This window comes from Alexandromys fortis, unplaced genomic scaffold (genome assembly GCF_014885135.2).
Source record: "Alexandromys fortis isolate MF-2015 unplaced genomic scaffold, M_Fortis_MF-2015_v1.1 scaffold_27, whole genome shotgun sequence".
NCBI lineage: Eukaryota > Metazoa > Chordata > Mammalia > Rodentia > Cricetidae > Alexandromys > Alexandromys fortis.
Genome location: NW_026067952.1, coordinates 2,139,321 through 2,152,981, shown reverse-complemented (window position 1 = coordinate 2,152,981; position 13,661 = coordinate 2,139,321). Strand labels below are relative to the sequence as shown.

The 13,661-nt window shown below is 49.3% G+C and overlaps 1 protein-coding gene across 13 annotated transcripts in view; it reads right to left on the bottom strand.

Annotated features, from left to right (window-relative positions):
- Zmynd8 (zinc finger MYND-type containing 8) overlaps window positions 1-13,661 on the bottom strand; it is a 105,511-nt gene that overhangs the window by 30,191 nt on the left and 61,659 nt on the right. For all 13 annotated transcript variants that reach the window (XM_050150788.1, XM_050150798.1, XM_050150795.1 and 10 more), the window contains 3 exons: window positions 13,192-13,269; window positions 11,042-11,157; window positions 5,616-6,097 (listed from right to left, as the gene is read on the bottom strand). In XM_050150788.1, coding sequence (XP_050006745.1) covers window positions 5,616-6,097; window positions 11,042-11,157; window positions 13,192-13,269 — 676 coding nt within the window. The remainder of the gene's footprint in view (window positions 1-5,615; window positions 6,098-11,041; window positions 11,158-13,191; window positions 13,270-13,661) is intronic.

The window sequence follows — 13,661 nt, the reverse complement described above, 5'->3', positions numbered from 1 at the left end:
TTTTTTTGATTTTTCGAGACAGGGTTTCTCTGTGGTTTTGGAGCCTGTCCTGGAACTAGCTCTTGTAGACCAGGCTGGTCTCGAACTCACAGAGATCCGCCTGCCTCTGCCTCCCGAGTGCTGGGGATTAAAGGAGTGTGCCACCACCGCCCGGCTCAAATGGTTTCCTTCCTTGGTCAAACAAGCAGAACAAAGGTCAAATGCTTTAGAGGGGTTAACAGTTTCCTAAGAACCCACCCAGTCACCTGGCGATGGTGGCACACGCCTTTAATCCCAGCACTTGGGAGGCAGAGGTGGGTGGATCTCTCTGTAAGCCAGCCTGGTCTACAAGTGGGCTAGTTCCAGGACAGGCTCCAAACCTTCAGAGAAACCCTGTCTCAAAAACAAAAACAAACAAACAAAAACCCACCCAGTCCAGACCTGTTTATCCTCACACATTTTGGGACCGCCCAGTATGGCTCCTGGACCCTAAAGACAGCAAACTGGTCATGACCTGAAGTGAGATGATTTGGTCCTGACAGAAAGACATGAACGATCCACAAAGGTAAGAAGCTAGACACCGGCAGAGATTATAAAAATGTAGGCCCTGTACGGTGTTTCTGCAATCCCAGCAGCGAGAAGCAGATGCAGAAAGATCAAGTGTTCAAGACCCTGATCAGCGATATGGCAGGTCACAAGCCAGCCAGCACTACACAGCGAGACCCGTTCTGAGGAAGAAGAAAACTCCCGCACTTGGCTGGGCAGGTACGACTCCAGTTCTAGAACTTGGGGCAGCGGTACATGTGAATCCCAGGGGCCCACTGAGCCTATAAGGCATTGGATCCCTCAGAACATGAATACTGGGAATCAAAACTTGCATCCTCAGCAAGTGTAGGATGCATTCTTGCCCCCCTCCCCGCCCCCGCAGCAACCTCTCCAGCTCTACGATTTAAGAGCATGGGAAAGACTAGAGAGACCTGGATTCAATCAGAGGTGGGCATTTAGGGTTCAGATCCCAGCCCCTGCTGACTTTAGGGAAGGTGACTGCCTGGAGAAGGACGGGGACAGCCAGCCTGACGCAGGGATGAGAAAAGCAACTACACCTATCAGGTTATAGTGAGGGCTGGGTCTAACAAGCCACTTGCGCCAAGGGCACCGGGCATCCATTAAGTGTGGCGTCAGCACTCACTTCCTATTTCCTTACTAGACTTTGGTTCCTCCATGTACCATCCTCACCAACACATGCTGGCATCTAGTTAGAGAACCCAGATGCCACTAAATATCCAACAAGACACAGGAAAATCCCCACCATGAAGAACTATCACCTCAAAGATAAAGTGGCCCAGCAGTTAAGAGCGCTTGCTGTTCTTACAGAGGACACAGGTTCAATCACCATCACCCACACTGTGATCACAGCCATTTTTAAATCTAGTTCCAGAGGATCCAACACTTCCGGCCTATGCAGGCAAGCACCAATACATCTGTAACTCCAGTGCTTTGGGATCTGACACCCTTTTCTGCCTTCTGTGGGCAAGGCATGCATGTGGTACACTTGTAATATACCTACATGCATGGGAGCAAGATATTCATGGCCATAAACAAGAAAGGAGGGATTAGCATCTGGTCTTCAAATGTAGCTCCTGAGCTGAGAGACTTATGTCTGAATCAAGGAGGACATGAGGAAATCCTTTCCCGCCTCTGGAGACAGGACGGGAATAACAAATGCATGTCCCCTGTCTCTAGGCCAGTGCTCAACAAACATTAAAAATTATTTGAGGGTGAAGTTTTACAAATATTAAATCCATTTTACCAGAGGGAATCGCAGACTGCCTGGCCTAGCAACCAGGCGGGCAGCCTTCCTTTCCCTGCGGCCTGTTGCTGGGGTAATCACTATTACTTCCATAGTATCGGAACAAACAGAAGTGGAATGCTTGTTATACAAAGAACTGAGAAGAAACGAGGCATGTGTGCATGTATGTGCATGTTTGTGGAGCAGGACACGTGTGCACATTTTGTGTGCGAGCATGTGGTGGTCAGAGTTTACTTGTTTGTCTTTTAAGACAGGGCATCTCATTAGCCAAGAACTCCCCCAAAACAGGCTAGGCCAGCTGGTGGAGGCTGAGGGACCCACCCTGATCCGCCCAGCACTGAGATTACAGAGGTGAACCACTAGGCCTGACATTCAATCAGGCCCCCACGCTCACAAGACAACCACTTAACAGAGACATCTTGCCAGCCGCAAGTGAGTGGTTTTCAAGTGTGCATTACCAACAAACTCACCACTACAAGAATTCTTTTAAAAATTTCACTCATAGGGCTGGAGAGATGGCTCAGCGGTTAAGAGCACTGATTGTTCTACCAGAGGTCCTGAGTTCAATTCCCAGCAACCACATGGTGGCTTACAACCATCTCTAATAAGATCTGGTGCCAACTTCCGGCCTGCAGGGACACATGCAGGCAGAATATTGTATACATAATAAATAAATCTTAAAAAAATTTTCACTCACAAGCAGGGGTGGGAGGAGAGACAGAGGACTGGAACCCGATGCCCTCTGGCCTCTACAGGTAATAAGCATGCATGTGGTATACAGATATACATTCAGGCAAAACACCCAGACACACACAAAGCCAGCCTAGTCTATATAGCGAGTTCCAGGCCGGTCAGGGTTACAGAGTAGACCCTGACCCAGTCTCAAAAATAAAGCAAATGCAAAGCATGGTAAAAGCTGCAGACAGCCAGAGGACACCGGTCTGCATGTGATGAAAATCTCGGGTAAAGCAACTGTTTTCTAATTCTGTAGATATAGTCACATGTACATTGGCTGGGGCGTCTATCACAGCAACAGAAAGAAGCTAGAGGACAGGGACACTTGCATGTACACAAAATGAACCAGTACATGTTGCCATTATATACATTTGAAGTGTCTCCTGTTGAAGCAGCAATCTGGCCATGCTGCATCTACATTTGTATCAAGAATCAGCTGACCAGAAGCCCTTGCTGCTCTGGCTCAGGGTTTGGGGACCTTCAAGTCATACACCACTCATGAATCTAAGTAGCCCTTAACAAAATAAATACCCACAATGCTAGCATGCACCTTCAATCAAAAGGCCAAACGCATGGGGTCACCAAGATGGCTCAGCTGGTATAGGCACTTGCCCCCAAGCCTGATGACCTGAGTTTAATTCTTAGGTCCCATGTAGTGGCGAAAGCTGACTCTTCTGACCTCCACACAAGTGCCATAGATACGCATGCATGCACACATACACATGCACACAAATATTCTGTGAATGCCATCTGGGCAGGCATTACACACCAATGCACATGAGCAGACACAGCGGGTCAGGATGAGACAGAACTCTGCTTTTCATTGCCCTCATCACCTGTCAATCACTCTCCGCTCCCTTCATGACTTTGAATAAGTGCCTGAGGGTGCTCAGGAGAGCTGGTCATGGGAGGGAGGGTTAGTATTTGTCACGGACAACTATGTTACAGCAACTATTGATTTCACAATAAGACAGAGTCCATGAAAACATTCTCCCTTCTCCCTGACAGCAACCTATGGTGGAATGCCAAGTCCGCCAAGACCAAAGCACCACTAGCTCAGAAGAGTTTGTAGGCTCAGGACAGTACCAGAGCACACATGAACATTTTCACTGAGGTCTGTTGGCAATAGCTGGCAAACACTGATGAATCCCAGTCTGTCCAAGCGGCCTATATAAGCGGATGTGGTGGGGGTAGAAACCACTTGGAGGCAGCAGAACCCAGGGCTGTGGCTCCCCTGAAAGCTACAGGCTCCCTACTGAGTGGAAGACTGACTGCTTAGAAAGTTTTATCTGCTTCTGGGGGCAACAAACACAGGCTGTGATACTGGGTCTCCCAAAGGAAAAAGTGGCGTGGAGGCCAGCAAGATGGTGCCTGTGGCAGACAAAGGCACTTGCCACTGAGCCTGATGACCGGAGGTCAAGCCCTCAAACCCACACAGTGAAAGCAAAAAGCTGCCCTCTGCAAGCTACCCTCTGGTCCTCACATGAAACACAGACACTTGCGCTCACACTGACTCGTGCACACCTTTAATCCCAGCACTAGGGAGCTAGGCAGATCTCTGTGGGTTTAAGGACAGCTGAGTCTACAGGGCGAGACCCTGTCACAAAAAGAAAGAACATGAGGTTCTAAATCCTCATGCTTATGCGTGCTCCATCACAGCACTCTGGCTTACATGGCTGCTTACATGGCTTTTCGCTCTATGCCAGGGTAGGCTTTTCTGGCATTCTGGACGGACCCCCGCCTGATGTCAACTGTCCCTGACTGTAGGGGTCTGAACGAGTGTACATCCTCTTCTCCCTCCACTAGCTTCTGCCTTCCGACATCACTGCTAACAGCGGAGGGCAGGAGGGAGCAGTGGCAGGGAGTAGGCCTGCTTCGTGGCCTGGCAGGCAGGTTTGTCACATTAACAATAAAATTCGTATAAATATTTGGTTTAAAAAAAAAAAACAACAACAAGGGTCTATGGGCCCAATCTGTTCCCTGTCCCTGTGTGGCCTGCTATTTAAGCAGGGTATTTAGCAAGGGGGGGAGGGGGTTTGCACAAAAACTCAATAGCTTTTCCCCCAATATATGCATTTATGCCTGTGCACCACCTGCATGCCTGGTGTCCAAGAAGGTCACGAGAGAACATCAGAGTCCCTGACCTAGAGTTACATGTGCTTGTGAGCAGCTATGTGGATGAAGGGAACTGAATCCAGCTCCTCACCAAGAACAACCAGTGCTCTTACGCATAGAGTCATCTCTCCAGCCCAATTCAATAGTTCTTAACGCATAAACTTATAGTAAAGTCAGGCTTCAGTTTTCACCAACCAACATCAATAAAGTTTTATTGAAACTCAGCTACTAATGTCCATAGCTACAGCCACGACCAAAACACAGAACCTACCCCCCACACACACAGGAATGGGTGCAATTTATAAGAGCCAAACAATCCTGAATGTCACCCCTTCTTTTTTGAGGGTTTTGTTTGGTTGGTTTGGTTTTGGTATTTTTGAGACAAGCTCTCATGTAGTCCAACAGACTGATCCTCCTGCCTCTACCTCCCAAATGCTCCCCACACAGCAATGTGCTCCCACACCCAGTCTGCTTTTATTTTATATGGCCGCCCTTCAGGATTAGCAAGTAAGGTTGTGTATTTTTAGGATAGGGACTCTGAAGTCTCAATGAACAAGGAATGTTGCCACAAAGCTTTATGTCACATATGCCAGCCCAGGGAAGACAGACACTAAATTGAACACAAGCTTCTATAAAACCCTGGTTTTTGAAATGCAGGGCTTGCACACGAACACACTTTTTATTGTGCTAAAAAGAGCAACTGTGGTGGACACACTTGTAATCCCAGCACTCGAAGATGGTGGCGGGAGGATCAATCCAAGAGGCCTTGAGCCCTGCAGGGTTTCGGCCCATCTCCACCCTTTAGGAATGGCCTTTGGGAACACTTCCCTCGTGTCTGGGATCCGGTTATTCACCAAGTCCATCACTGTACCCCATGATGGCTGTGATGGCCTGCCTGCTTGTACCCATGGGTGAGGCACCGAGAACCAGAGTGCACCCAACAGACTCCTACCCCACTCTCCCAACTGGGGCTGACCTGTGCTCTTATCAAGGAAGTCCATGGACTCTTCACTTGCGCTGAAGTGGCTGGATGGGGCCTTCTTCTCTGGGTCCTGCTCCACGTCAGAGCCCGTGTGCACGGAAGAGTTCGTACTGGTGGGGGAGCGTGGCATGTCGGACAGGGAGATCCTGCGGCCTGCGCCCCCGCTCAGAAGGGGCTTGCTCAGGAGGATCTTGGGGGACGCTGTCATGTCAAAATTGAGCTTCACCTTCTCCTGCTTGTCTGTCTTAGCAGTGCCGGCGCTGGGGTTGCTGGGATCGAGCAGCATTTGGTACTGGCTATTGGGGGTGTATGGCGTCCTGAACGGGGAATAGTTAAAAACCCCAAACTTCCTCCGTATATTCTCCACGTAAACTTCCATCTCTTGCATGGCGCTGTTGAAGATACTTTTAGTCTTTTTCACAGAAAAGGGGATTTCTTTAGACATGAGGTAGCAATTATTGATGGGGACCCAGGCTCTAGGAGGGCAAAAGAGAGAGACTGAGTCAGCTTCATTCATTCCCAGGATTGTTTATTTTTAATTTTCTTAATGCAAACCAAATTAGCCTGGCGGGCGCTTGCCAAGATCCTTAAATGTGGGTTCTCCTTTTTAAATAAAAGGCATGTTTTGAATGGTTAATGAATGATCCACTTCACAGAGGTATTAGGGATGGAACGTGAACAACAAAACTTAGCCAAGACGTGAAAGCGCTCTACACACTTGGCCATCTTAATCTGTCAGGCACACAATGGAGGCCTTCAAGATGGCTCAGCAGGTGAAGGCGCTGCTGCCAAGCCTAAGGCAGGCCCTGCTCTGGCAGAACCGCCGTGAGCCACCCCCCTCAAGTTGTCTTTTGGCCTCCACACATGCACCGTGGTGCTCACACGCGCACACACACATAAAGAAGCAAACAAATGAGTGTTAAACACCAAAAATAAAAGGAGTGACAATCAATCCCTTCAGTTTTCTGCTGTTTCAGAGGAAGAAAACCAGTCAGAGCCCTCCACGACACATCTGAAGAAGGCATAGTTCCTGGATCTTGCTCAGCTGAACATGGACCTCCTTTCTGGGGTTTTTTTTTTTTTTTTTAAATTACAATTCCAAATGGGACTATCCTTTATAAGTTCATACTCCTAGAAGGAGGCGCAAATTTCAGATTGATCTGAGTGTCTCAATTCTCACTATGTAGTCCAGGTTGGCCTGCAACTCAGAATCTTCCTGCCTCCGCCTCCTGAGTTCCACGCCACACCTGGCAGCATGTAAGAAAATAAAAATGGGGAAAACTCTTCATAAAAAGTAGCCTTTGGCTTTGGGGTGGACACGCTCCACCTGCTGCTGTTCTCCTCTATATCGACCCCCACACTCCTGGAAGTTTTGCAGAGACCCACAAAACCAAAAGCAGTGAGGTGCTTTTCCAGAACCAGCACCCCCACCCTACCTCATGACCACAGGACGGACTGAGAACACCCAGCCATGCTCCTGTGGACGGGGGACACCAGAACATCTTGTTAATCGTGCACTCCTAACTCCACAGTCTCAGCCTCATTCAAATACTTTTCCAGGGTGCCTGGACCTCAAACCTAAGTCTGGCATAAAGCCATGGGATGTGTGGGGAGCTGGGGAAAGAAGTGACGTGCACTTGTGAGAGACACACTTGCCCGGCTGTATCCACAGCGCCCACACAGGACTCTGGACCCAGCCCTGTCTGGGCTTCCTTCTACAGCATTTTACACCACCGCAACAGGTGGCATGAATTCCTACACCTGAAGAGGAAGTGTTGCATGAGAAAGGAGGCCCTGAGCAAAGGCCAAGTTCAGCACAAAGCCTGGCTGCAAGTGAGAACCCCCAAACACACAGTTGATCTCAGGGTGCTAGAAGTGCTAGGGACACCTTCCTGCCGGGACTTGAAGACCCTCATGTCTAAGCAGGAGAAACAAGGTTGAGCACAAGTCAGACAGCTGTAAGAAGAGACAGGGCTCTGGGCTAGGCGAGGCAGAAGTGAGAGCCACCAGAATCCCCAGGGCTGCCCCAGACACTTCCGGCCTAGGAGAATGGAACTCCAACAAAGCAAACTCAACAGTCCTGAGTCAGCACCGGGGGCTTCCCAGTCAGGGGCCATAGGCCCAAGGCCCTTGCCCTGTCTGGGCCACAACTACCTCCTACCCCCTACACTATTCCCAAAAGCCTCAAGGGGCCTAGGCAGGAATAAGCTTTTTCCTTAAAAGGAAAAGAGGTTTTCCTCAGCACAGAAGGCCTCAGGCAGGAGCCACAGAACTGCTCTCCTCTGAGTGACCCTGGGTAAGGTATTGCCTTCCCTGGGCCTCAGTTTTCTCACCGGGAAGACTGAGGTGAAAGCAGCAACTTCAAAGAGTAGGGAAGCTGCCTGATGTCTGGGGACAGGGGTTTGTGTCTGCAGCCCCAGCTCTCAGGAGGCAGAAGGAGCAAAATCCAAGACTAGCCTGTTACACAAGGATCCCTTCCTCAATTGTACAGTAGGCAATGAAGGCTAACGGGTATTTTTTCTTAAGGCTTAGCAATCATTTGGCATAAGAATTTCTATAGTTTTAGATAATGGTACATGTGTCTAAAATTAATCAAACAATTCTTTTAAAAGATAAAAAGCATCCCGGGCATGGTAGCTCACACCTTTAATCCCAGCACTGGAGAAAGAGAGGCAGAGGCAGGCCTCTGACTTTTCAGGCCAGCCTGGTCTACAGGGACAACATAGGGCTTCACAGAGAAACCCTGTCCCAAAGGGAAAAAAAGGCAGAAAAGCTAACAGAGGGAGACTTCAGGGTGTCCTGTGACTGCCTCCAGAGCCTCCATGGGTTCATTCTCCAGCCAATCAACTTGACAATCTGAATGTAGGGTTCTGGGATGTTTCTTAGCCTGACCCAGCTCACCATTGTATGCCTAGGCTTTTGCTTTTGGCACCTGTTATATGACTCCCATGGGTCCCTATACCACAATTTCAGCACATCTTAGCAAAGCAGGCTGTGGATGGGCCTTCCTGGGTTGGTTGTCTAGGGTTGGGTATGGTGGCACATGCATTTAATCCCAGCACTCGAGGCAGAGGCAGGGGGATCTCTGTGAGTTCAAGGATAGCCAGGGCTGTTATAAAGAGAAACCCTGTCTAGAAGGGGGTGGGGAGGGGAGCTCCTGTCTGGGAACCAAGAATTCATTCCCCTAAGGAGAATATGCCCATCAGCTCCCAGGGACAGGAAAACCCTGGGCCTCCAAAGTGTTGGTACCATGGCACTGTGGACTGTCCATACATCCGCAGGAGGGCCACCTTGCCCAAAGTAAGCACACCAGCTGAGCACAGGCCAGCAGAGGAAACTGCAAAACACTGCAGATGCTGAGAAGGATCGTGATCTTGCAAGAGAGCAGGAAAGGTCTGGCTCTCAGCCAAGATCAAGAGATACACTGTATACATCCATCTAAGGCAGCAGCCTTAGCAGAGTACAAGCAATGCCTTTGAGGCCTGTGTGCCCAAGGACACCTTCATTGGCAGGCTGGCAGGACAGACACAGTAGAAGGAACAGAGCCATGAACTCTGTGGGTCTAGGACCATCTGGTAAACGGGGACACACTGCTGTGCCACACTAATGCACACCCCTGGAGGTGACTCCACAATGCTGCTCCACAGAAGAGCCTTAAACTATTAAGATATGAACACAAGCACTTAGGAGGCAGAGGCAAGTGGATCTCGGTGAGTTCGAGACCAGCCTAGTCTACAAGAGCTAGTTCCAGGACAGGCACCAAAGCTACACAGAGAAACCCTGCCCCCCCCCCCCAAAAAACAAAACAAAACAAAAAAAAGCAAGCAAGCAAAGCTGTGAACAATAAGGCTCTGTGATGGGATGTGGAGGGCACAGCCAGTCACCAGCTCCTCCTGCTATAGGAACAAAAAGCAAATCCTTGCTCTCCTCTACCCCAGTTCAAATCACAGGCACAGCCCTTCCCGAGCCTCCGCCCCTCCAGCTGTCAGCCAGTACCTCACACCCAGCATTTCCTACAGCTGGGAGAAAGCTGGCCTAGCAGCTCAGTAAGTCAAGCATCTGCCTGCCAGCAATTGCGCTGTAGCCAGAGGAAGCAAATTCCTTCAAATGAAGGAATGCTGAAGTTCAGGACAGGACTGGATCGGGAGGGCCTGGGGATGGAGCTGACTGGGTAGAGGGCTTGGCTAGCAAGCAGGAAGCCCCGGGTTCTCTCAACACATAACCAGGTCTCAAGGCGTATGCCTGGAAGTCCAGCACTCAGGCAAGAAGGAAGACCAGGAGCCCAGAGTCACCTTGCAATATAAAACAAATTGAGAGTAGCCTGAGCTACATGAGCCCCTGACATTGCCCCCAGAAAAAGATGGGGGAGGGAGTCAAAACTAAAGTGTGATACCCAAAGCCAGTACCACCTCGGTGAGACAAGGGACCTGCTGGGATTTCTGTAAGAAACTAAATCTCTCTAAAATTCTTTATCTCCTTTGATTTGTAAATCAATCAAAAATTGACAGTAAGCGCTATTTGTGATGCTGGTATCACCTATATATATATAGGTGATACCAGCATCACAAATACACATATATATATATGTATGTATATTCTGTGTGGGACACACTTCAACTCCTATGCACTCGCTCCTACATCGTCCCAGCAGAGGGGGACGGCTCTGAAGGCGCCCTTGATTCAAGAAATCCTGAGTGACCCGCTGAAAGGAAACATGTTAAGCGGCACCTCTGGCTACCCACAGTTCGCAGGCAGGCGGGGTGCCAAAGCAATGGGAACTGCTCTTAGCTGGAATGACTCCATAGCTCCATTCAGCCTGTGCAGAATGGAAAGGGGTGGATGGGGTGGATGGGGTGGGTGGGGAGGCTGGGAGGGAGGGTTCACACCTGTCAGAACATCATCATCCCCATCCCCCCCCCCCACCACCATTTCCCATTTTAGATATGGAGAAAAGGGAACTACTCCATCTAGCCTAAGAGAACCATTTAGTGGCAATCTAGGAAACTACCTCCAGTCCCTAAAAAACATTACTTTTAAAAGTAATTTGCACAGAGGTTTAATTCACTCCAGAAAACAAAATAAATAAGTAACTGCACGTCAAACAGCAGCACCTCACACGGTCATGGAACTCATTCCGAAGCCAGATCCATCAACACAACCGTGGAGGCCAGCTTCTTTCCTAAGACCCCTAAAGGGACTGAACGAAGCCCTCCCCTCACTGGGCTCAACACAGAACCATAAAATGTTTTTTTGCAACACCAGTTGTGACAATAAACAAAACAACAGCCATAGTCATTGCGAATAAAAGGTAGAATTTGTTTTTTAACAGCAGCAGAAATAACAGCAAGCCGGCTCCGCCACCTTTGACATCTGATGTAAATTCCCAGGCTTCCACCCGGAGTCTGCTTTTAAATTCCCACCTGTCATGTTGTCCAAAGAAACGGGCATCAACCTGCCCATCTTTGTCCCTCAGAGCTTTCGCTGGCCAGAATGGGAACCCTTTCAGTTTGGCCCAGACCAGAGGGTGCGGATTGCTCTAGAAGAAGAACAAAAGGCAGAGTTGACATTATACTTGGCAGCGGGACACACATTAAAGTCAAGGTAAAATGAACACGGGGAGACAGGATCTGCCGAGTAGGTCTTTGTCAACTTGGCACAAGCTAGAGTCATTTGGGGAGGGGGACGACTGTAAGTGAGAAAAAGCCTCCATCAGACTGGCCTGTAGACAAGGCTGTGGGGCATTTTCTTCATTAATGGCTGATACGGCAGGGTTCTGGCCCCTGGTGAGTGGTGCTACCCGTGGGCTGGTGGTCCCAGGTTCTATAAGAAAGCAGGCTGAGCAGGCTAGGAGAAACAAGCCCCCTCCACTGCTTCTACTTTGGGTCCTGCTATGACGACCCTGGATGATGCTATAAGAAGAAATAAACCCTTTCCTTGCCAAGTTGATTTTGGCCATGGTGTTTTCCTTTTTCTTTTTTGGTTTTCCGAGACAGGGTTTCTCTGTGGTTTTGGAGCCTGTCCTGGAACTAGCCCTTGTAGACCAGGCTGACCCTCGAACTCACAGAGATCCGCCTGCCTCTGCCTCCCGAGTGCTGGGATTAAAGGCGTATGCCCATTGCCCGGCGGTCATGGTGTTTTCACAGCGATTAAGAGGCAAAACAGCGTGAGTCACGCACAAAATGAGGACAGCTGCCAGCAGGGCCCTCACACAGGTGCTCACTGGCAGGTGTGCAGCCACACAGCTGCGGAGGGCCCGACAGCTGAAAGTGAGCCTGGCACGGTGGCACTCACCTTTAACCCCAGCACTCAGGAGGAAGAGACAGGCAGATGTCTGAGTTCCAGGACAGTCAGTGCTACACAAAAAAAACCTGACTTATTTAAAAAAAAAGTGTTGAAACAGTGAAAAGAATCAGGCACGGGTCCTGGCTCTGCTCATTACTGCGGTGACCATGGATGAGCAAATGCACTTCTCTTGGCACCACAGAAAGTCAGCACCCATCTGTGCTGTTTGGAGAAAATGGAGAGCTATGCAGGAGGCGCTCATCTGCCGGGGATCCCCAGGGCTGTGGCTGAGCTGGTCTTTATCTCCAGAGGCTCAGAAACCTGAGCTGGGTGTTAACTGTCATTTGTCCTGTCTTGCCCTCTCCAACCCTCCGCCCTGCCTCTCTCTCATGTATACTCACTCCACCCCGCTACATGCACCTCTGTAAAACAGCGCTTCTCAATCTGTGGGCCATGACCCCTTTGGAGAGTCAAGTGGCCCTTTCACAGGGGCCACCTAAGGTCATCAGAAAACACAGATATTTACATTAGGATTCATAATAGTAGCAAAATTATAGTTATGAAGTAGCAACAAAATAATTTTATGGCTGGGGTCACCACAACATGAGGCACTGTATTAAAGGGTCATAGCATTAGGAAGGTTGAGAACCACTGCTTAAAATAAACATACATTGATCCAGTCAATGCCCAACACTGTAAGAGAAACAAAGTCCATGAGGGTAACTTTGTACCTCTCTGGAGAGCCTGAGACAATCCTCCAGGGACGTATGTCCAAAGGTCTTCAAACAGACAAACCAGATTTAAGAATGACACAGAAAACTGCAGGCATTAAAAAAAAAAGAAAGAAAGAAAAAGAAAAAGAGGGAAAAAAAAGAAAGATAAAAGAAAAAAGCGGGCGGTGGTGGCGCACACGGGAGGCAGAGGCAGGCGGATCTCTGTGAGTTCGAGACCAGCCTGGTCTACAGAGCTAGTTCCAGGACAGGCTCCAAAGCCACAGAGAAACCCTGTCTCGGAAAAAAAAAAAAACTGCAGGCATGATTCTGATGTCCTGTGACCTGCATCCCACTAGCCGCATCCCTCTTTTGAGTCAACCTAGTTACCAGGATGGGACAAAACAGTTCAGCCCAAGAGGTTTGCCCAAGCCCAGTTAGCTCCATTCTGCCCTGACTTTTACAGATCATTTTATACAATTTCACATCTCATGAATCCCCGAAGAGGGCCCTCTTGGTATAGCCACCGAAGGCACCAGAGTTGCAGAAATGAATTAAAGGGATCGAGTCCAACTTACACAGGGTTCACAGAACCAGTTGTCTCGTTTTTGGCAAGCAGCAAGATAACACTCTGGACATACTTCAATTTCATTCATCTGTAAGGCAAAAACACATTAGAGCATGGAGCCCCAGAGACGGCCTCACGTCTGGCAGCCCTCAGTAAATCCCTGGTAGTTAAGTGCTTGTACTTTGATTTCAAGGTCAGATTTTCTTCTTTGGGATTTTCTCTTGTATTAGGGGGCAGGGAGATAGCAATAGAATCTTGCCAGGTAGCCCAGGCTGGCCTCAACATGATCAAAAGATCCTTCTGCCTCAGCTTAGAGGTTCACAGTGGTGCACACAGCACAGTTTGCTTTCTGGTGAGTGTGTGTGTGTGAGAGAGAGAGAGTGTGTGTGAGTGTGTATGTGTGTTTTTAGGGAGGAAGGGAGGAAGAGAGGGAAGGAGGAAGGGAGGAAGGGAGGGAGGGAGGGAGGGAGGGAGGGAGGG